At 39.9% G+C, this 15,809-nt stretch overlaps 1 protein-coding gene across 4 annotated transcripts in view; it reads left to right on the top strand.

Moving 5' to 3' along the window:
- LOC144762503 (uncharacterized) overlaps positions 1 to 14,924 on the top strand; it is a 182,122-nt gene extending 167,198 nt beyond the window's left edge. For all 4 annotated transcript variants that reach the window (XM_078647749.1, XM_078647841.1, XM_078647889.1 and 1 more), the window contains one exon: positions 10,935 to 14,924. In XM_078647749.1, the coding sequence (XP_078503875.1) occupies positions 11,846 to 13,420 (1,575 nt within the window). In that variant the 5' untranslated portion in view covers positions 10,935 to 11,845 and the 3' untranslated portion in view covers positions 13,421 to 14,924. The remainder of the gene's footprint in view (positions 1 to 10,934) is intronic.
- The last annotated feature ends 885 nt before the right edge of the window (positions 14,925 to 15,809 follow it).

The following is a 15,809-nucleotide window of genomic DNA, read 5'->3' as shown; positions in this document are numbered from 1 at the left end:
TTTGTGTCAACTTTTAAAATACAATAATATTCCTTAAAAATCACTACTGTAACTAAAACACTTTTACTCGCCCGTTTACAGGAGATGTCCAAGGACTGAATCTAGGATCCAGTCCAGTGGTTAGAAAAGTAATCCATAAATTAACTAATTGCATTTAACTAGAAATTCACATTGAGGTCAATGTTGCATTGTGTATGAAATTGTATTGCCCATTGCAACAACTGGAACTACTGTACTTAAAAGTCTATTGCCTATTTGCAAAGTATTTAAACTAAAGTAATTCATTCTAAGAAAGTATATTTTGTAATGTAATGTAAAATGTAATTATAATGCTTTAAAAAAAAAATATCTAAAAATAAATTTTTTTAAAAATGTAGTAAATCAGTATAAAATAAAATATAACAATTAATAAATTTAAAAATTGTCATTTACAAAACCTTCGAAATTCACTGAAAAAGCTATAGGTTTCAGGCCTGATATAGTTAGGAATTAGCATTTAAAAAACCTTAAAATTCACTGAAAAAAACATATGTTTTAGGGGTGTTATAGTTAGCTGGATATTTCACTCGTACAAAACCATTGAAATTCTTCCGATATAATTAGTTGTACTCACTATATCTTGCGCGCCCGCTATCCACTGCTGATGATGTCACATATTACATAATTGATTACATGGTCAGTGACATCACTGATGACATCTCAAATGACATCACTGATGACATCATCCACGTGACAATCAGATACACTTCATCATACACTAGTATAACCTTTCATCATACACTGTAAATTACAGAGTACCATATTTGAAACCATTGACACACCAATACAAGTTTCTAAAAACCCACTCACTGATTCCTAGATCTATATACACATTTAACCATTTACCTATAGATTCACTCATACATGCAGTCAATGATCAAACACTATCAAATATACTTATACCCTATCTCGACATTACACACCAGCACACATCCTAGACACTTATGAAGTCATCCTACTCACTTATGCAAACAATGGATCAAACTTACATTTACTCAGCTACACACTAATAAAAATACCACTTTATCTATTCGTATAGATAGTAACTCATACTTAGTTTGTTATAAAATCACTATTACAAGTATACAGTTATCCATACAGTCACGCATACAATCACTGAGTCTTATGTATACTTATTTATGAACAACAACTGACACATACACTGACTTTTACTTTTTTTACTTTGTTGGACATGTACCATTGAGAGATATATTTTCTCATCACCACACCCATAAAGATATTCACTCACCCAAACAACTGTTATAACATGTAGTTTTAAATTCATATACCTACTGAATCAACTATTCACACATCTTTGGGCAGTCACACACCCCCCACTGAACCACATACACATTCACTCTCCCATACAAATACACAGTAAACTAATCAATAACTAATATAGAGTTTCAAATAGCTAGTTACCAACTGGAGAAGCAGTTTACACAACAACTGACAAAGTGATACAGATGTTCACACAGTTTAGTCACTATCAAATATATGTAGTGAGACACTTTAAATTATTCAAGTAAACAGTCAATCACACTGCTACTAAATCCTCCATCCAGATATTTATATTTATATATCCACTCATTCTTCAATGCAAATTGCTATATATATATAATACATATTTAAATAATGAAGCTAACCACATTCACGGATGATGTCATCAGTGATGTCATCAGTGATGTCATTTGAGATGTCATCAGTGATGTCACTGACCATGTCATGAATGATGTAATATGTGACATCATCAGCAGTGGATTGGGGGCGCACGAGATACAGTGAGTACAACTAACTATATCGGAGGAATTTCAATGGTTTTGTACGAGTGAAATGTCCAGCTAACTATAACACTCCTAAAACCTATGTTTTTTTCAGTGAATTTCTAAGGTTTTTTAAATGCTAATTCCTAACTATATCAGGCCTGAAACCTATGTTTTTTTCAGTGAATATATATATATATATATATATATATATATATATATATTACTCACTCCGCTTCCTGATGCACTCTGGAGTCTCACCAGCCGGCAAGCAGTACACGGACACGGACCAGTTAGGTGCTGTAGTTTTAATAGCAGAAAAAAGTCAAAGACGTTTCGGCTCAACGGAGCCTTGTTCACATGATATATATATATATTCCTTCGATACCTCTCACCACCTTTCTTTTCCACAGCAGATAGGTTATCTAAATTATTTTTATTTTATAAACACCATGTGCAAAAACGTGCAAGAATAGGACAGCCTACCCGTTTCGGCTACAATTAGCCTTCAACTGGACCATAGAGTCCCAGGCGTCTAGTAAATTTATAAAAAGTGCTCAGTGTTAGTACCCTTCTTTGTGTTCATTAAACACTAGACTGTTAACCTCATTTACAAACTATGGCTCAATATAATCGCCATTTTGTTTTTCTTCCATTCCTGTGAAGTACTCCTAAAGTGCTGCGTGCGAGATTATGATATCATTTCCTCATTCATGGCAGTAAGTTATTCTGTCACAACAATTATTTACAATCTATAAATAATTAATTCTACAAGGCCTTATAGAGTTGTCTCTAATAATAATAAGTCATAAATTATGTATACATTTCATTGTAAAGTACTTTTTCTTGAGATGGACATAACGTGACTTACTACTCATTTTCTACATATTTACAACCCTGTTATTTACAATTATTTATAATTTCTAGTCATTATGTTGTCGTAATACATCTCATTGCGGAAACCCATTCTTTCCAAGACCATTCGGTTGTATTGAATTCTATGGTAGATATATTCTCATATACATGTCCTTAATCCTCCAATGTTTGGTTTATCTGAGATGCTGCTATATTGTGGCCCTCATGGTAAAGTACCAGGTCCCACATTCCACTTCTTATGGTTAATTCTATATACAGTTAATTCAGATTATTTCCATTAGAATCTAATATACAAGTTGTGTACCCAGAGTTTATATCCACTTTTCGGGTTTCCCATGTCTGGTCTTTTCATGAGGATATCTCCTGCACATATGCACTTGTCTACAGATTTCCAGGGAGGAAAGAAATTTTATTTATACCCTATACACAGCTATATACAAAAGGTCATTCTATTTCAGATTTTTGAGCTGAGACTGTTCAGGTTTATTTACACAGTCCTTGATATTGTGATCTTATTTACAAATGTACATACAGTTCAGCATCCAGGTTATGTCCATGTGGGTATTCTGTACCCATCCCCAAAATCATCCTAGACTCCATTTTCTGAAGTTTCAATGTACGATCACCTCCTCTTTCTAATGGTTTTATGATTCTAATCCCAGAATATTTCAATTTACTGCAAACGTTTTGATGGAATTCATGAAAATGTTTGGCCATTGGGTAGTTTGGGTCTTTGTTTTTTATTGCACGGAGATGTTGCAGAATCCATAATTTTAATTTGTTAATGGTACTCCCTATGTAGTACTTTCCACAAGGACATGTCAACCTGTAGATCACAAATTTTGGTTCACACGTGATGTTATCCTTAATTTTCTTAGTTCTCCCATTCTGTAATTTGTATTCTGTGATGTTAGAACCCTGTTCGCAAGCTTTACACTTGGAACATTTCCAAAAACCTGGTTTCGTCAGCCATGTTGTCTTTTTTGGTGGTTGGATTTCCAGGTGACTCTGAGTTAGGATATCGCGTAGAGATGCTGTTTTTCTATATGTTATAGTTGGAAAAGATGTTAGGTTTTCCTTCAGAGTTTCATCCAGTAACAGAATCTCCCAGTTCTTCCTTATCACCTTCGTCAGCTCCTTACTTTGGTTGTTGAAATCCATGATCAAACGTGTTGTACCCTCTGTTTCTGTTGTGTTCTCATGTGTCGTCCTGGCTGCATCCGCCGCAGGGATTAAGAGGTCCGATCGTTGTTTCAGGTTCATCCTAGATTTTGCCGTTAGGATTACTTCCAAAGGATATCCTCTTTCCAGAAATCGACTACTCATCCCCTCGATTTCCAGTTTCAAGTCCTCCATCTCTGAACAATTTATTTTAGCTCTAAGCATCTGACCGTAAGGTATACTCCATTTTAGTTTCACTGGATGGCCACTGTTAGCATGAAGAATCCTATTACAGGATTTCTGTTTCCGATGCATTTTAGTACACAGTCTCTTGTTTTTAATGAAGACCTCCACATCTAGAAAAATTATACTGTTCTCTGATATAGATGATGTGAAATGGAGGTTGTATTCATTTTCTTCCAGAGAGTCGATGAAATTATGTAAGTCTTCGCGACTTCCGTCCCATATGACGAATAAAACGACACCATGTTTTTATTTTCGAGTGATTTTTGTTTTCTTCCTCCACGTCTTTGATTTCCCAGAGCGCCATCATTAAGTTTGCATAAGTTAGGGCGAAAGATGTCCCCATCGCCTTGCCTTGTTTTTGTAAATACAGGCTACCAAGTAAGGGGAAAATATTATGTTCAAGACAGTAGGTCAACATGTCGATTAGCATGGCTGAGTGTTCAAGGTGACTGATCGATCTTTTTTCCAGAAATTTCTTGATGGCTCTTATTCCGTCTTCATGACGTATCGGGGTGTAGAGTGATGTTACATCTATTGTGGTCATCAAGTATCCCGGGTTCCACTCAATTTTAGATATTTTGTTTAGAAAGTCCATGGTATCTCTCAGATACGAAGGGAGCATTGTTACGTAATTCACGAGGAAGATGTCAATGAATCTTGAGGCTGTTTCCAAAAGCGATCCTATGGAACTCATTATCGGTCTAGCAGGTGGTCTCTCAATTGATTTATGAACTTTCGGCAGAAAGTAGATAGTAGCTATGATCGGATTGTCTGTTTTCAAGTAGCAATATTCATCAAAATCAATTAGGACTCTTTCTTGCCACCCCAGCAAGTGTGTATGGTATTCATTCGTCCATTCTTCCGTCGGGTTGTTGGCCGATAGCTCATAATGATCTTGATTCTCCAACTGTCGCACTTGCCTCATTTATATAATCGGTAACATTTTGGACCACAATGTTTCCTCCTTTATCTGAGGATTTGATTATTATTGTAGGATAGTTTTTGAGTTCTTGCCTGATATTCTTTTGGCGAGAGGCTCCACGTTTTTTATAGTTGTTATTATTCCAATCCATGTTCTTATTAGCGATGGATCTGCTTGACATCTTGGTAACTTCTTCTAACATTATTTCATGGAATAGGTCAATTTTATTCCCGGGTGGCATCTGTGGACAGAACCGGGACTGTTTTCTTAGTCCACTTTCACCTCCTATGTTTGTTGTCAGTCCAATAGTGTTACAGAAGTCAATATCTGATGTGAACGAATCTTGACTTGTCTCTATGCTTGATGATTCATCCTCTCTCATAGATGTTAATGCTCTGAGTGCTGGTAGATCTTTTTGGGCAATTAAGGATGGATTTGTTTCTTCTGATTGACAGGCATTAGGTTGAGGTTTCTTCTCCGCAAAGTATTTTTTAAGTTTAATTTTCCCACAAAACTTGTAGAGATCAATCCGTACATTGGGGATATCCATATCCTTGTTGGGGCAGTAGGAAAGTCCTCGATTCCATCGTTTGATTTGAACATCCGTTAGTTGTTTGTCGGATATGTTCAGGACCAAATTTTTATCTTGATTTATTCCGCTTTTTTTAAGGATTATTTTTGCTTTTGTTTTCTTCTCTTTGGTTTTGGTTGTCCTCTCCCCCGCGTGTTGATTCTGCCTCTTCCTCTTTGTCGCAATATCATTTGCGCCAATTGTATCTCCCCGCGAAAATCCATTGAAGTTGTTACTGTGTCCTCATCAGCTGAGCTGATTTCTGAAATGTCTATTGTATCGGTATTTACTGTTCCAGCGCACTTGTCCATCACAACTCTACTTCTTAGAGTGTCGTACTTGCGGGCAAACGTGTATATCCATTTGGTCCCTCGTGAATTTGTTTGCTTTTCGTTTCTCTACCTCCGTCTCATGTTTGTTCAATTTTTTCTCCATATTTTCAATTAATTCCTTGTTTTCTTCAGATACCGGGATTTTCGCTAACTCTTGTTCCAGTGATTGGATTATGGTCGTAATTTTCTCCAATATCCTCTCAGCATGTATGATTAATGTCCTCATGAGTTTAAATGAACACTCATTGGTGTCCTGTTGCCATAATTTTATCAAATCCGGGTCTACATCGTTCAATGTGGGCATGATGAGTATCCGTAGCACTCTAGGGACTCTTTTAGCTCTATATATTTTTCCAATGTCGTTTTTTTCTCACCATTTGTTAATTTCCAAGATCCCGTTTTGTTGTAATTCTCTTAGGACATTTACTATTGTTCTGTTATCTTTTTCTTTTCCTTTTCCTCCTGCTGTTCCTCTTGTATTTTTGCTAGTTGAGGGAGTTGTTTCATCGTCATTGAGTAGTTCACTCGCCCTTAGTTGGCGATTCCTGGTTTTATCTGCCATCTTTGTAAATGAGGTTATAATTTTCACAGTTTCTTGTCTGTAATTGCTTTGGTGTTTTATTTGTTTTATTTCAGGATTCGGTCGTCTGCTCCCAGATTAGTTCAGAATCCCATTGACCTGCTGCTCCTCTTACTCCCCACGTTCGAGGAATCACGATATACCATACTGTTTCTTTAATGCTCAATCCCTCTCATTTAGCTTCTTCCGGGTTTCTTGCAGAGACAGTTTTTGCCTGTAATTTAGGAGTCAAGAACGCAATGTGTTGTCTCGTATCATTCGTCTTTTGGAAAGCGTCTTATTTTCTTTGCCCCTTTCGCGATGACACAATGCTCGGCTACTCTTCCTGGCGGTTTGTGATCGAGTAGGCAGCCGCGGGCCCCCGCTCCTCATACGCCACTTCCGCCGCGCTACTGAGTTGCACAGACACCACCCACCACCCGCCTCGCTCACTCACCGCTGGGTCTTTGCCGCTCAGACTCCAGGCATCCGTTTTCTCTAGTTTGTTCGGATGCGTTTAAACATGGCAGATGATAGAGGCGTCGATCATCTTGTTCCGATTCTTCAAATGACTGGAATTGTTCCCAGATCGCCTCTCCTCCTTCGTGAGTGCCTGTGATGTCCGTCCCAGTCCACGCACCATAGATTCCTTTGATACCTCTCGCCACTTTTCTTTTCCCAGCAGAAGTCACGGCACGACAGCAGGTAGGTTATCTAAATTATTTTATTTTTAAAGCCATAGAGTCCCAGGGGTCTAGTAAATTCATAAAAAGTGATCAGTGGTAGTACCTTTCTTTGTGTTCATTAAACACTAGACATTTACATTACATTTACAAACTATGGCTCAAAACAATCGCCATTTTGTTTTTCTTCCATTCCTGTGAAGTACTCTTAAAGTGCTGCGTGCGAGATGATGATATCATTTCCTCATTCATGGTAGTAAGTTATTCTGTCACAACAATTATTTACAATCTATAAATAATGCATTCTACAAGGCCTTATAGAGTTGTCTCTAATAATAATAAGTCATAAATTATGTATATATACACACACATCCATCCATTGCAGAACCCAACATTGGAAGAACCACACGGAGACCTTCGTGGCGCTTTAAGTATTTATTCACAGCATGCCAGCAGAGCGTTGTTCAAGAAGGCAGTGTCAAATTAGGCCAGACGCGTTTCAGGAGGTGAACTCCCTTCCTCAGTGGCTTTTGACAGACAAGGGGAAGCATAAGCAGCGCAGACCGTTCCTTAAACTTCATACCTGCCCCCAATGGGCGTGGCCACACGGCATTCTGGTCGATGCAGTCCGCGCTAATGTCATCCTCAGTATATATATATGAGAGAGAGAGACAGAGAGAGAGAGAGACAGATAGAGAGATATTTTCACTGAAAAAAACATAGTTTACAGAGCCGTTATAGGTAGGAAATAGCATCAAAAACCTTAGAAATACACAGAAAAAAACAAAGGTTACAGAGACGTTTACTTAGGTTTAGATTTTACATACTCAAAACCGTAGAAACTGAGCAGTTAGAGTTACCTGGGCTAACTATAACTTACACTCCACACAATGCACAGCTTATAAAGCGGGCAGAGAAGCACATGAAAAAATTGTTCCTTCCCGTAGAGCACAGTATTTTAAGCTGCTCCCTACGGGTAGGAACAATACTGGGTCCCGCTGGCGTCATGGGGACTTTGGGCGCCCTCAACATTGATCATGTGGGTGCCCTGTATAGGCTCAAGGGCACCCACCCTTTACTGGCAGGGCCATTTTTGTAAATCCTTCATTATGCATGGTCAAGGCATATGCATGGTAAAGGTGTTACGTGGTAAAGGCATACGTGTTTAAGGCATTGCATGGTAAAGGCATACGTGTTAAAGGCATTTGTTGGTATCTATGACATTATAATTAGTCTAATCCTGCACTATCTCTTGACTTGAAAGTAAACCCTGGGCCTTGAAAAACTGAACACAGACAGCTCAAAAAAAGTGTAAAAGCAGATGTAGTGGGAATGTCATGTCACATTGTCATCACATGCCATTTTCCCAGTGCATTGTACCATTTCCCCAGTTTTCCCCGGATAAATGGTGCTATGAACCGTATAGCACTACTCGCCACCACGTTTAGAGGATGATCCATTTCTCTTCCTACCCTGGAAAGAGAGTTGCTCCAGCATTTTGTTGAAGTGAAACTGTAACTGTTTCCAGTGTCAGAAAAAGTCAGATTGGGGTCTGTGAATGCTCACTTGCTCACAAACTGACAAGGTGAATCATGCATACACTACAGTTACTAGTGTGTGATTCTACACATGCAAAACATGTACACTTGGCAGCTATCATCTGACTAGTTTTGTTTTCAAACATTGTTGAAAGATCTGAGGACACAGACAAGCCCACTGACACCAAGAGAGAAACAGTAATAACAGTTATTCACAGGCCCTGGCAAAACCCCTAGGCCTGCTCAACATGAGACCAATCTCCCTCCCAAACATTCTTGCTAAACTATTCATAGGCATTCTGGCACACAACATAGTCCGTTCATAATAGCCTTATGACTGCAAGCCACAGCAGTGGTGAGTTAATATTGTGCTGTTAATAGAATTGATAATTTCCAACACTGAGAAGATACTGGGTGTAGGAAGGTGGATATCTGACTATATGGTTACCCCAACTTTTTGCCTTGTGTTTTGCTGGTTTTTGACTTAGTTGGCCTGGGATCCTGCTATTCAGGGCTCCAGGCTCTCTGCTCTCCCTATAAAATGGACTCCATGTACTTTAGGTACATACCAGATTGGGGATTGAGTCACCTCTGTGAGCCCCTGTGTAGTGTACCATAGGTACCCAGGGCATAGGTGCATCCAAGGCCTACCATGGGCTGAAGCATGTATTATGCCACCCCTGGCTGGCCATCCAAACTAACACCACAGGTTGATCACTCAGCTTGAGTAAGGAGGTGTAATCACCCCTTACTTAGATATAGTATACCTATATCTACCTTTATATATAGACACATATAAACCTATAAGTCACTCCCATGGTAGGCCTCGACAATCCTCAAGGCAGAGTGCTTAGTTTTATGTGAGAGGGTGCCCTAGCATGAGCTGAGCCCCTCTGCAGCTTTCAGAACCATGTCCTTATAGCTGTTCTATGATATAGCCATACCATATATTCTTAAGTGCATTATAATCCTCGCGTTAAATGCTAACTTTGGTGTGGCTTTATCAAAACATGTGGTGTAAGGTGTCAAACACTTTGGAATAATACCCCCTCCCACCAATTCCGGCGGCGGGGGTAGCATTCCACCCTTCTAGAGGGAAAAGACATGTATGTTACTGCTTTACCCGGTTAGAGTTAAACAGAGCTTCAGCATCACAAAATGGATGCTGCTGCCACAGACACGAGTCTGACCTCCTGATGCTGGATGAAACTCCAGCAAGGGAGGCCTGGACAATGAGTTTCCTGTCGAGGGAGGTGCTTGGACCTCCCCAGACAGCCTGTAGTGTATTGGGGCAGTGTGGGTTAAATGGAACAATGCTTTTCCAGACACTGCCTGGGGCACACAAGATGCTCCATGCATAGCCCGGTTCAAACCAGTTGCTGGGGCACTCCAGCCCCGCTCTGGCGCGATACTGGACAAAGGGTAAGGGGTGTAACCACCCCCTTCCCAGGTGCACCCATAGGAGGGACCTAGTAGGTAATCCAGCCCATTTTCTTAGTATAAAGATAGGTGCTGTGTCCCCAGGACTTTCGATTATCCTGGAACAAAACTCTGAAATGAACCTCTTGGACCTTCGACATTCTATACCGACTAGAAGACTGAAGACATCTCCCTTGTGGTCAAGGAGTGACCGCCCTGTGTAAACAGGGACCCCTGTCTTTAGTAACAAGCAAGGTAAAGGCGGCAGTTGGCATTTGAGCTGATCTAGTGTGAACAGGAAAGCATTGTGGAAAAAGATGTCCGGAGTTACCTTTGTCATATATACTTCCTGAAGAGTTACCTTTGTTATACAGTTCATAAAGAGTTACCTTTGTTATACACTTCCTGAAGAGTTACCTTTGTTATACACTTCCTGAAGAGCTACCTAAGGTAGATACTTCCTGAAACTGAAATAAACGAAAGCGCTTCCTGATTCCTCTCTTTTTCCACAATCTGTTCTGTTTAAATGAAATCTTATCCATGTGTATCTATCCAAAACTGTACCTGTAGCACATGAGTGCTCTGTAGCTGCCCTTTGCTTAGTAATTTCCTCTGAACAATGGTAAATCGCTGCCTTTTCAGAAGTAAATAAGATGTGACATGTTCAACCACAGTTTTAATGAAATATCCATGTATGGTGAAATGTTCCTTACTAAATTTCAAATATGGTAGAGAAGAGATGTTTTATCCAGCTGGTTAAATATTGTGTATTCACATTGTATTACATTTGCATTTAGTAATATTACATTTCTTTACATCCAACAGAAAATAAGCCTTAAATGCACGGATTGATGATGAATAATGAAGATAACACATCAAACCTGCAAAAATTATCAAAAATAAGGACCTCCAAAAACATCAGTGCAATCAGAGGCAGAGGACAGATCCAGGAAGAAGCAGTCAAAGGCAATTCAATGAGTGTCTGAGTCTGAGATCTGCACCTCGACACCCCAAGACGAAGAAATGACCTCAACAAAACCAAGGCAACAAAACTGACAAACCACCTGCTGTATAAACAAGCGTCCAACACCAGATTTGATCATGAGGCCGGTATGAGAGTTGGAGGAAGGTCTCGTGTCTATTTGGGATCCATAGCTTGGAACAAACTCCCTCTTCAGCTTTGAGCTGTTAGCAACATGATAATGTTTAAAAAAAGGTTGAAAACTTGGCTTTTTGCCCATGTTTGAAACAACCTGATTAACTTTCTTTTCTGACCTGTGCTTTGCCCCGGGACACTCTTTGGAGTAGCTGTACACATTACGAGCCGCTTCACCATCATGATATGGCTAGAGCAGTGCTTCACTATCTAAACTGGTAACAAACCACCATTCAGTGCTCTCAGTGTAGTGTTAACTCTTTCTAGCCAAACACCAGGGAAAAGCACAACGAAGTGGAGCCAAACAACTGAAGGCTAAAGGAATGCGGAGTTCTGCTCTCTGAAGTACAGAGTATTGTCCCATTTGCACCTACTGGAAGGAAGATTAAGCTTTACCCGCATGCAGGCGAAGCCATTATCCAATCTAAAGATGCAATCACTCTCAAGGAAGCCTTACTGATATTATGAATGTGGCAGGTATTTAGTGAATCTTGTATTTTATTGTTAAATCGGAAATCAAGCGTCCAAATTATCACACACATACAGGGAATGTGAAAATAACGCAAGTGGTTTATTAACTATGCTGACCCTTCAGGTAACACGGTTAGGAGAAAAATCTGGCAATTGCACTGAATATGTCAAGTACTTTAGCCAGTTAGAAACCATAAAAGAGAATCAGCGAATACAAACAGGGAAAAAAACATACCATTGCACTGAATGTGTGAAGAGCTTCAGTCTGTTAACAGACCTCCGAAGACATCAACAAACACACACTGGGGAAAAACCATACCATTGCAATGAATGTGTGAAGAGCTTCAGTCTGTTATCAAACCTCCACAGACATCAGAGAATACACACAGGGGAAAAACAATACCATTGCAAGGAATGTGTGCAGAGCTTCAGTCGGTTATCACTCCTCCAAAGACATCATCGAACACACACAGGGGAAAAACCATACCATTGCACTGAATGTGTGAAGAGCTTCAGTCGGTTAGCAGTCCTCCAAAGACATCAGCAAACACACACGGGGGAAAAACCATACCATTGCAGTGAATGTGTGAAGAGTTTCAGTCACATTTCAAACCTCCACAGACATCAGAAAATACACACAGGGGAAAAACCATACCATTGCAAGGAATGTGTAAAGAGCTTCTGCCTGTTACAAGAACTCCAAACACATCAGCGAACCCACACAGGGGAAAAACCATACCAGTGCAGTGAATGTGTGAAGAGCTTCAGTCGGTTATCACATCTCCAAACACATCAGCGAACGCACACAGGGGAAAAACCATACCATTGCACTGAATGTGTGAAGAGCTTCAGTCGGTTAACAAACCTCCAAAACCATCAGCGAACACACACGGGGGAAAAACCATACCATTGCAATGAATGTGTGAAGAGCTTCAGTCAGTTATCAGACCTCCAAAGGCATCAGAGAATACACACAGGGGAAAAACAATACCATTGCAAGGAATGTGTGCAGAGCTTCAGTCGGTTATCACACCTCCAAACACATCAGCGAACACACACAGGGGAAAAACCATACCATTGCAGTGAATGTGTGAAGAGTTTCAGTCACATTTCAAACCTCCACAGACATCAGAAAATACACACAGGGGAAAAACCATACCATTGCAAGGAATGCGTAAAGAGCTTCTGCCGGTTACAAGAACTCCAAACACATCAGCAAACCCACACAGGGGAAAAACCATACCATTGCAAGGAATGTGTAAAGAGCTTCAGTCAAATTCCACAGCTCCACGCACATCAGAGAATACACACAGGGGAAAAACCATACCAGTGCAGTGAATGTGTAAAGAGCTTCAGTCGAATTTCACAGCTCCACGCACATCAGAGAATACACACAGGGGAAAAACCATACCAGTGCAGTGAATGTGTAAAGAGCTTCAGTCAGTTAACAAGCCTCCGGGGACATCAGCGAATACACACAGGGGAAAAACCATACCAGTGCGGTGAATGTGTAAAGAGCTTCAGTCAGTTAACAAGCCTCCGGAGACATCAGCGAATACACACTGGGGAAAAACCCTACCATTGCAGTGAATGTGGCAGTAGTTTTACCTACTCTTTAGCATTAAGAAATCATCAGCGAGCTCACAAAGGGGAAACAAATCTTTTAAATGCCATGAATGCTTGAAAAGCTGTAGTACATTATCACTCCTAAGCAGGCATCAGCGAACACACACAGAAGAAAAGCCTTCAAGTGCAATGAATGTGTGAAGCAATGTAGTCAATTATCAAGCCTATGTAGACATCAGCTTACACACACTCTGTAAATACCGTACAACTGTAGAGAGTGTAGAAGTACCTTTAGGAAATCTTCCGCATTAAGGATTCATCAGTTAATGCACACAGAGAAAAATCCTTTCAGGTGCAGTGAATGTGTGAATATCTTCTGTCAGTTATTAAACCTACGGATACATCAACTAACACACACAGAGTAAAAATGGGCATTGCCATGAATGTCAGAAGTGATTTTGTCAATTACGAACACACCTGGGGTAAACCTTACAATTGCACTAAAAGTGTGACAAGCTTTTGATCCTACATAGCCTCAGCGAACACACACCTTCATTTAACTCACATAGAAATAATCCTAGAGATGCAGTGAATTCAAAAAGAACTTAAGAACATTAACCATAATATTGACTCATCTGAGGACATAGACAGGAGCAGAACAGTGCAGTTATTGTGACATGAAGGAATTATAGGAACAAATATATAATTATGTGGGATATTTAAATACCAGATGAATGAAGACTCGACTAGAATAAATGAAGAAAACGAAAGATTTGTAGAATAATAAAAGTGTCTGTTCCCAGTGATTGTTCACTTCAGTACACATAGAAAAAACGTGATATAACAGGAAATCCACTGGGAGACTAGCACAATGTGGAATAAAAGAAAAGAAACACTGGTGGTTTTTATTTGCCGATGAAGAGTTACAAAGAAAAACATCCTAGTGTTCCTGTTCATGCTACCTATAAAAGTGTAGGGATGAATACGATTCTGCCTGCACACATTGCTATATTAGCATAAATGAGTTAGTTGCGAAAAAGCCATTTTGCTGCTTTTGCACATGACACTACGTCTCTGTTTTTATAAAGACAAACTGCTTGCTTTTCCTTCACATGAGAATGGTCTGTTTTTCATATCTCTAAACTCACACTGCGACCTCAAGTCTGCACAAAGTGTTCAAGGTTAAAATAACAATGTATGCTGTTGATGCAGGTTGATCGGCCCACGCTCTAGACACAACACAAACACAGCTGCTCATTTCTGAAACTCAGGTGCTTTTAATATTGCACTGCATGCATGAGTCTAGAACTTGGGAAAAACCTTTCAATCAACAAAGAGCTGTGCTGATCTGGGATGTGATTCACTTCACCTGACTTTGGAGGTATGGGGTTCCCGGTTTTAACCTAGAGATCTTCTATTATTATAATACCTAGCTCCTAGCAAGGGGAGGGTGGTACCCAAGGCGCTATAGACCTGGTTCCACTATCATTATAATATGATTTCTCCCTTTGTATTTTATGGAATTGTAACAATGTTGATTGTATTGATTTTATGCATCTTTTTACTTATGTTAATAAAGATACTGCATCTTAGAGCACGTAGTTGAAATAAACATTTTAAACTATACAGTGTCTCTGATTGCTCACGTTGTGGACATTTATGAGAATAAAAACAAAAGAGTGTTCTTGATTTCCACCAATCCTGAGAGGTCCCAAAGTCACTTGTTCATTGGTAGCTTTGCTGTAGTACGGAGAACGAATGAGACACTGATGCTAGTTGGATCGGGGTTCTGGGCACTGAGGTGGATTTTTGGTACACCACAATACAATGAGGTCCTGGTTTCCTGCGCATAGTTCTGTGCATGAGCAGAATTCCTGCAACATGGCGCCCAAAGTCTTGATTAGTGCTCGTATCTGTCCACAATACCCTCAACACCTTTTCCGGTTAACAGGCGTGACGATTAACCTACCTAGACAAATGTGTTATAGGTTAATTCAAGCATGAGATTTATGAAAAGGTTCACATTTTGAATTACTACCCTTTGTTGTACTACAATTTATATAAATTGTTTTTCTTCTCTATGTCCTCATGGGTGATATTGACATAGCTCAGCATAGTTGGGCAGCGCTCCGGCATCATCTGACGCAGTTTGGAGTACCAGAGGATGGTATGTCTGTTATCTTTGTGGTGAGTGCTGATTCGGCGTTCCCCTTTGAGCGTTTCTACTCTTGGGTCACTTTTCCTGCAATAAATGCGGATGAGGATACGTTTCATACATACACTCACACTGTGATTCCTGTGAACTGTACTCCATATAGGACACAAGAGATTCCAATTTCGGCATGGCAGCATCGTGTTTGGTTGTATGGCACCCTCCCCCACACCGTAACTCCAGTTCGGTTAGGCCCCTTGTCAATTCCTGGGGCCACTTGGCCAGTCTTAGCCACTTTCACACCATATCCACGTTATCTCAATGCCCCGATCGATGACTTGTGTCAACTTTATAC

This window comes from Lissotriton helveticus, chromosome 1_1 (assembly GCF_964261635.1).
Source record: "Lissotriton helveticus chromosome 1_1, aLisHel1.1, whole genome shotgun sequence".
In the NCBI taxonomy this organism is placed as follows: Eukaryota; Metazoa; Chordata; class Amphibia; order Caudata; family Salamandridae; genus Lissotriton; species Lissotriton helveticus.
The sequence above is the reverse complement of the archived record's forward strand: the minus strand, read 5'-3'. Positions and strand labels throughout refer to the sequence as shown.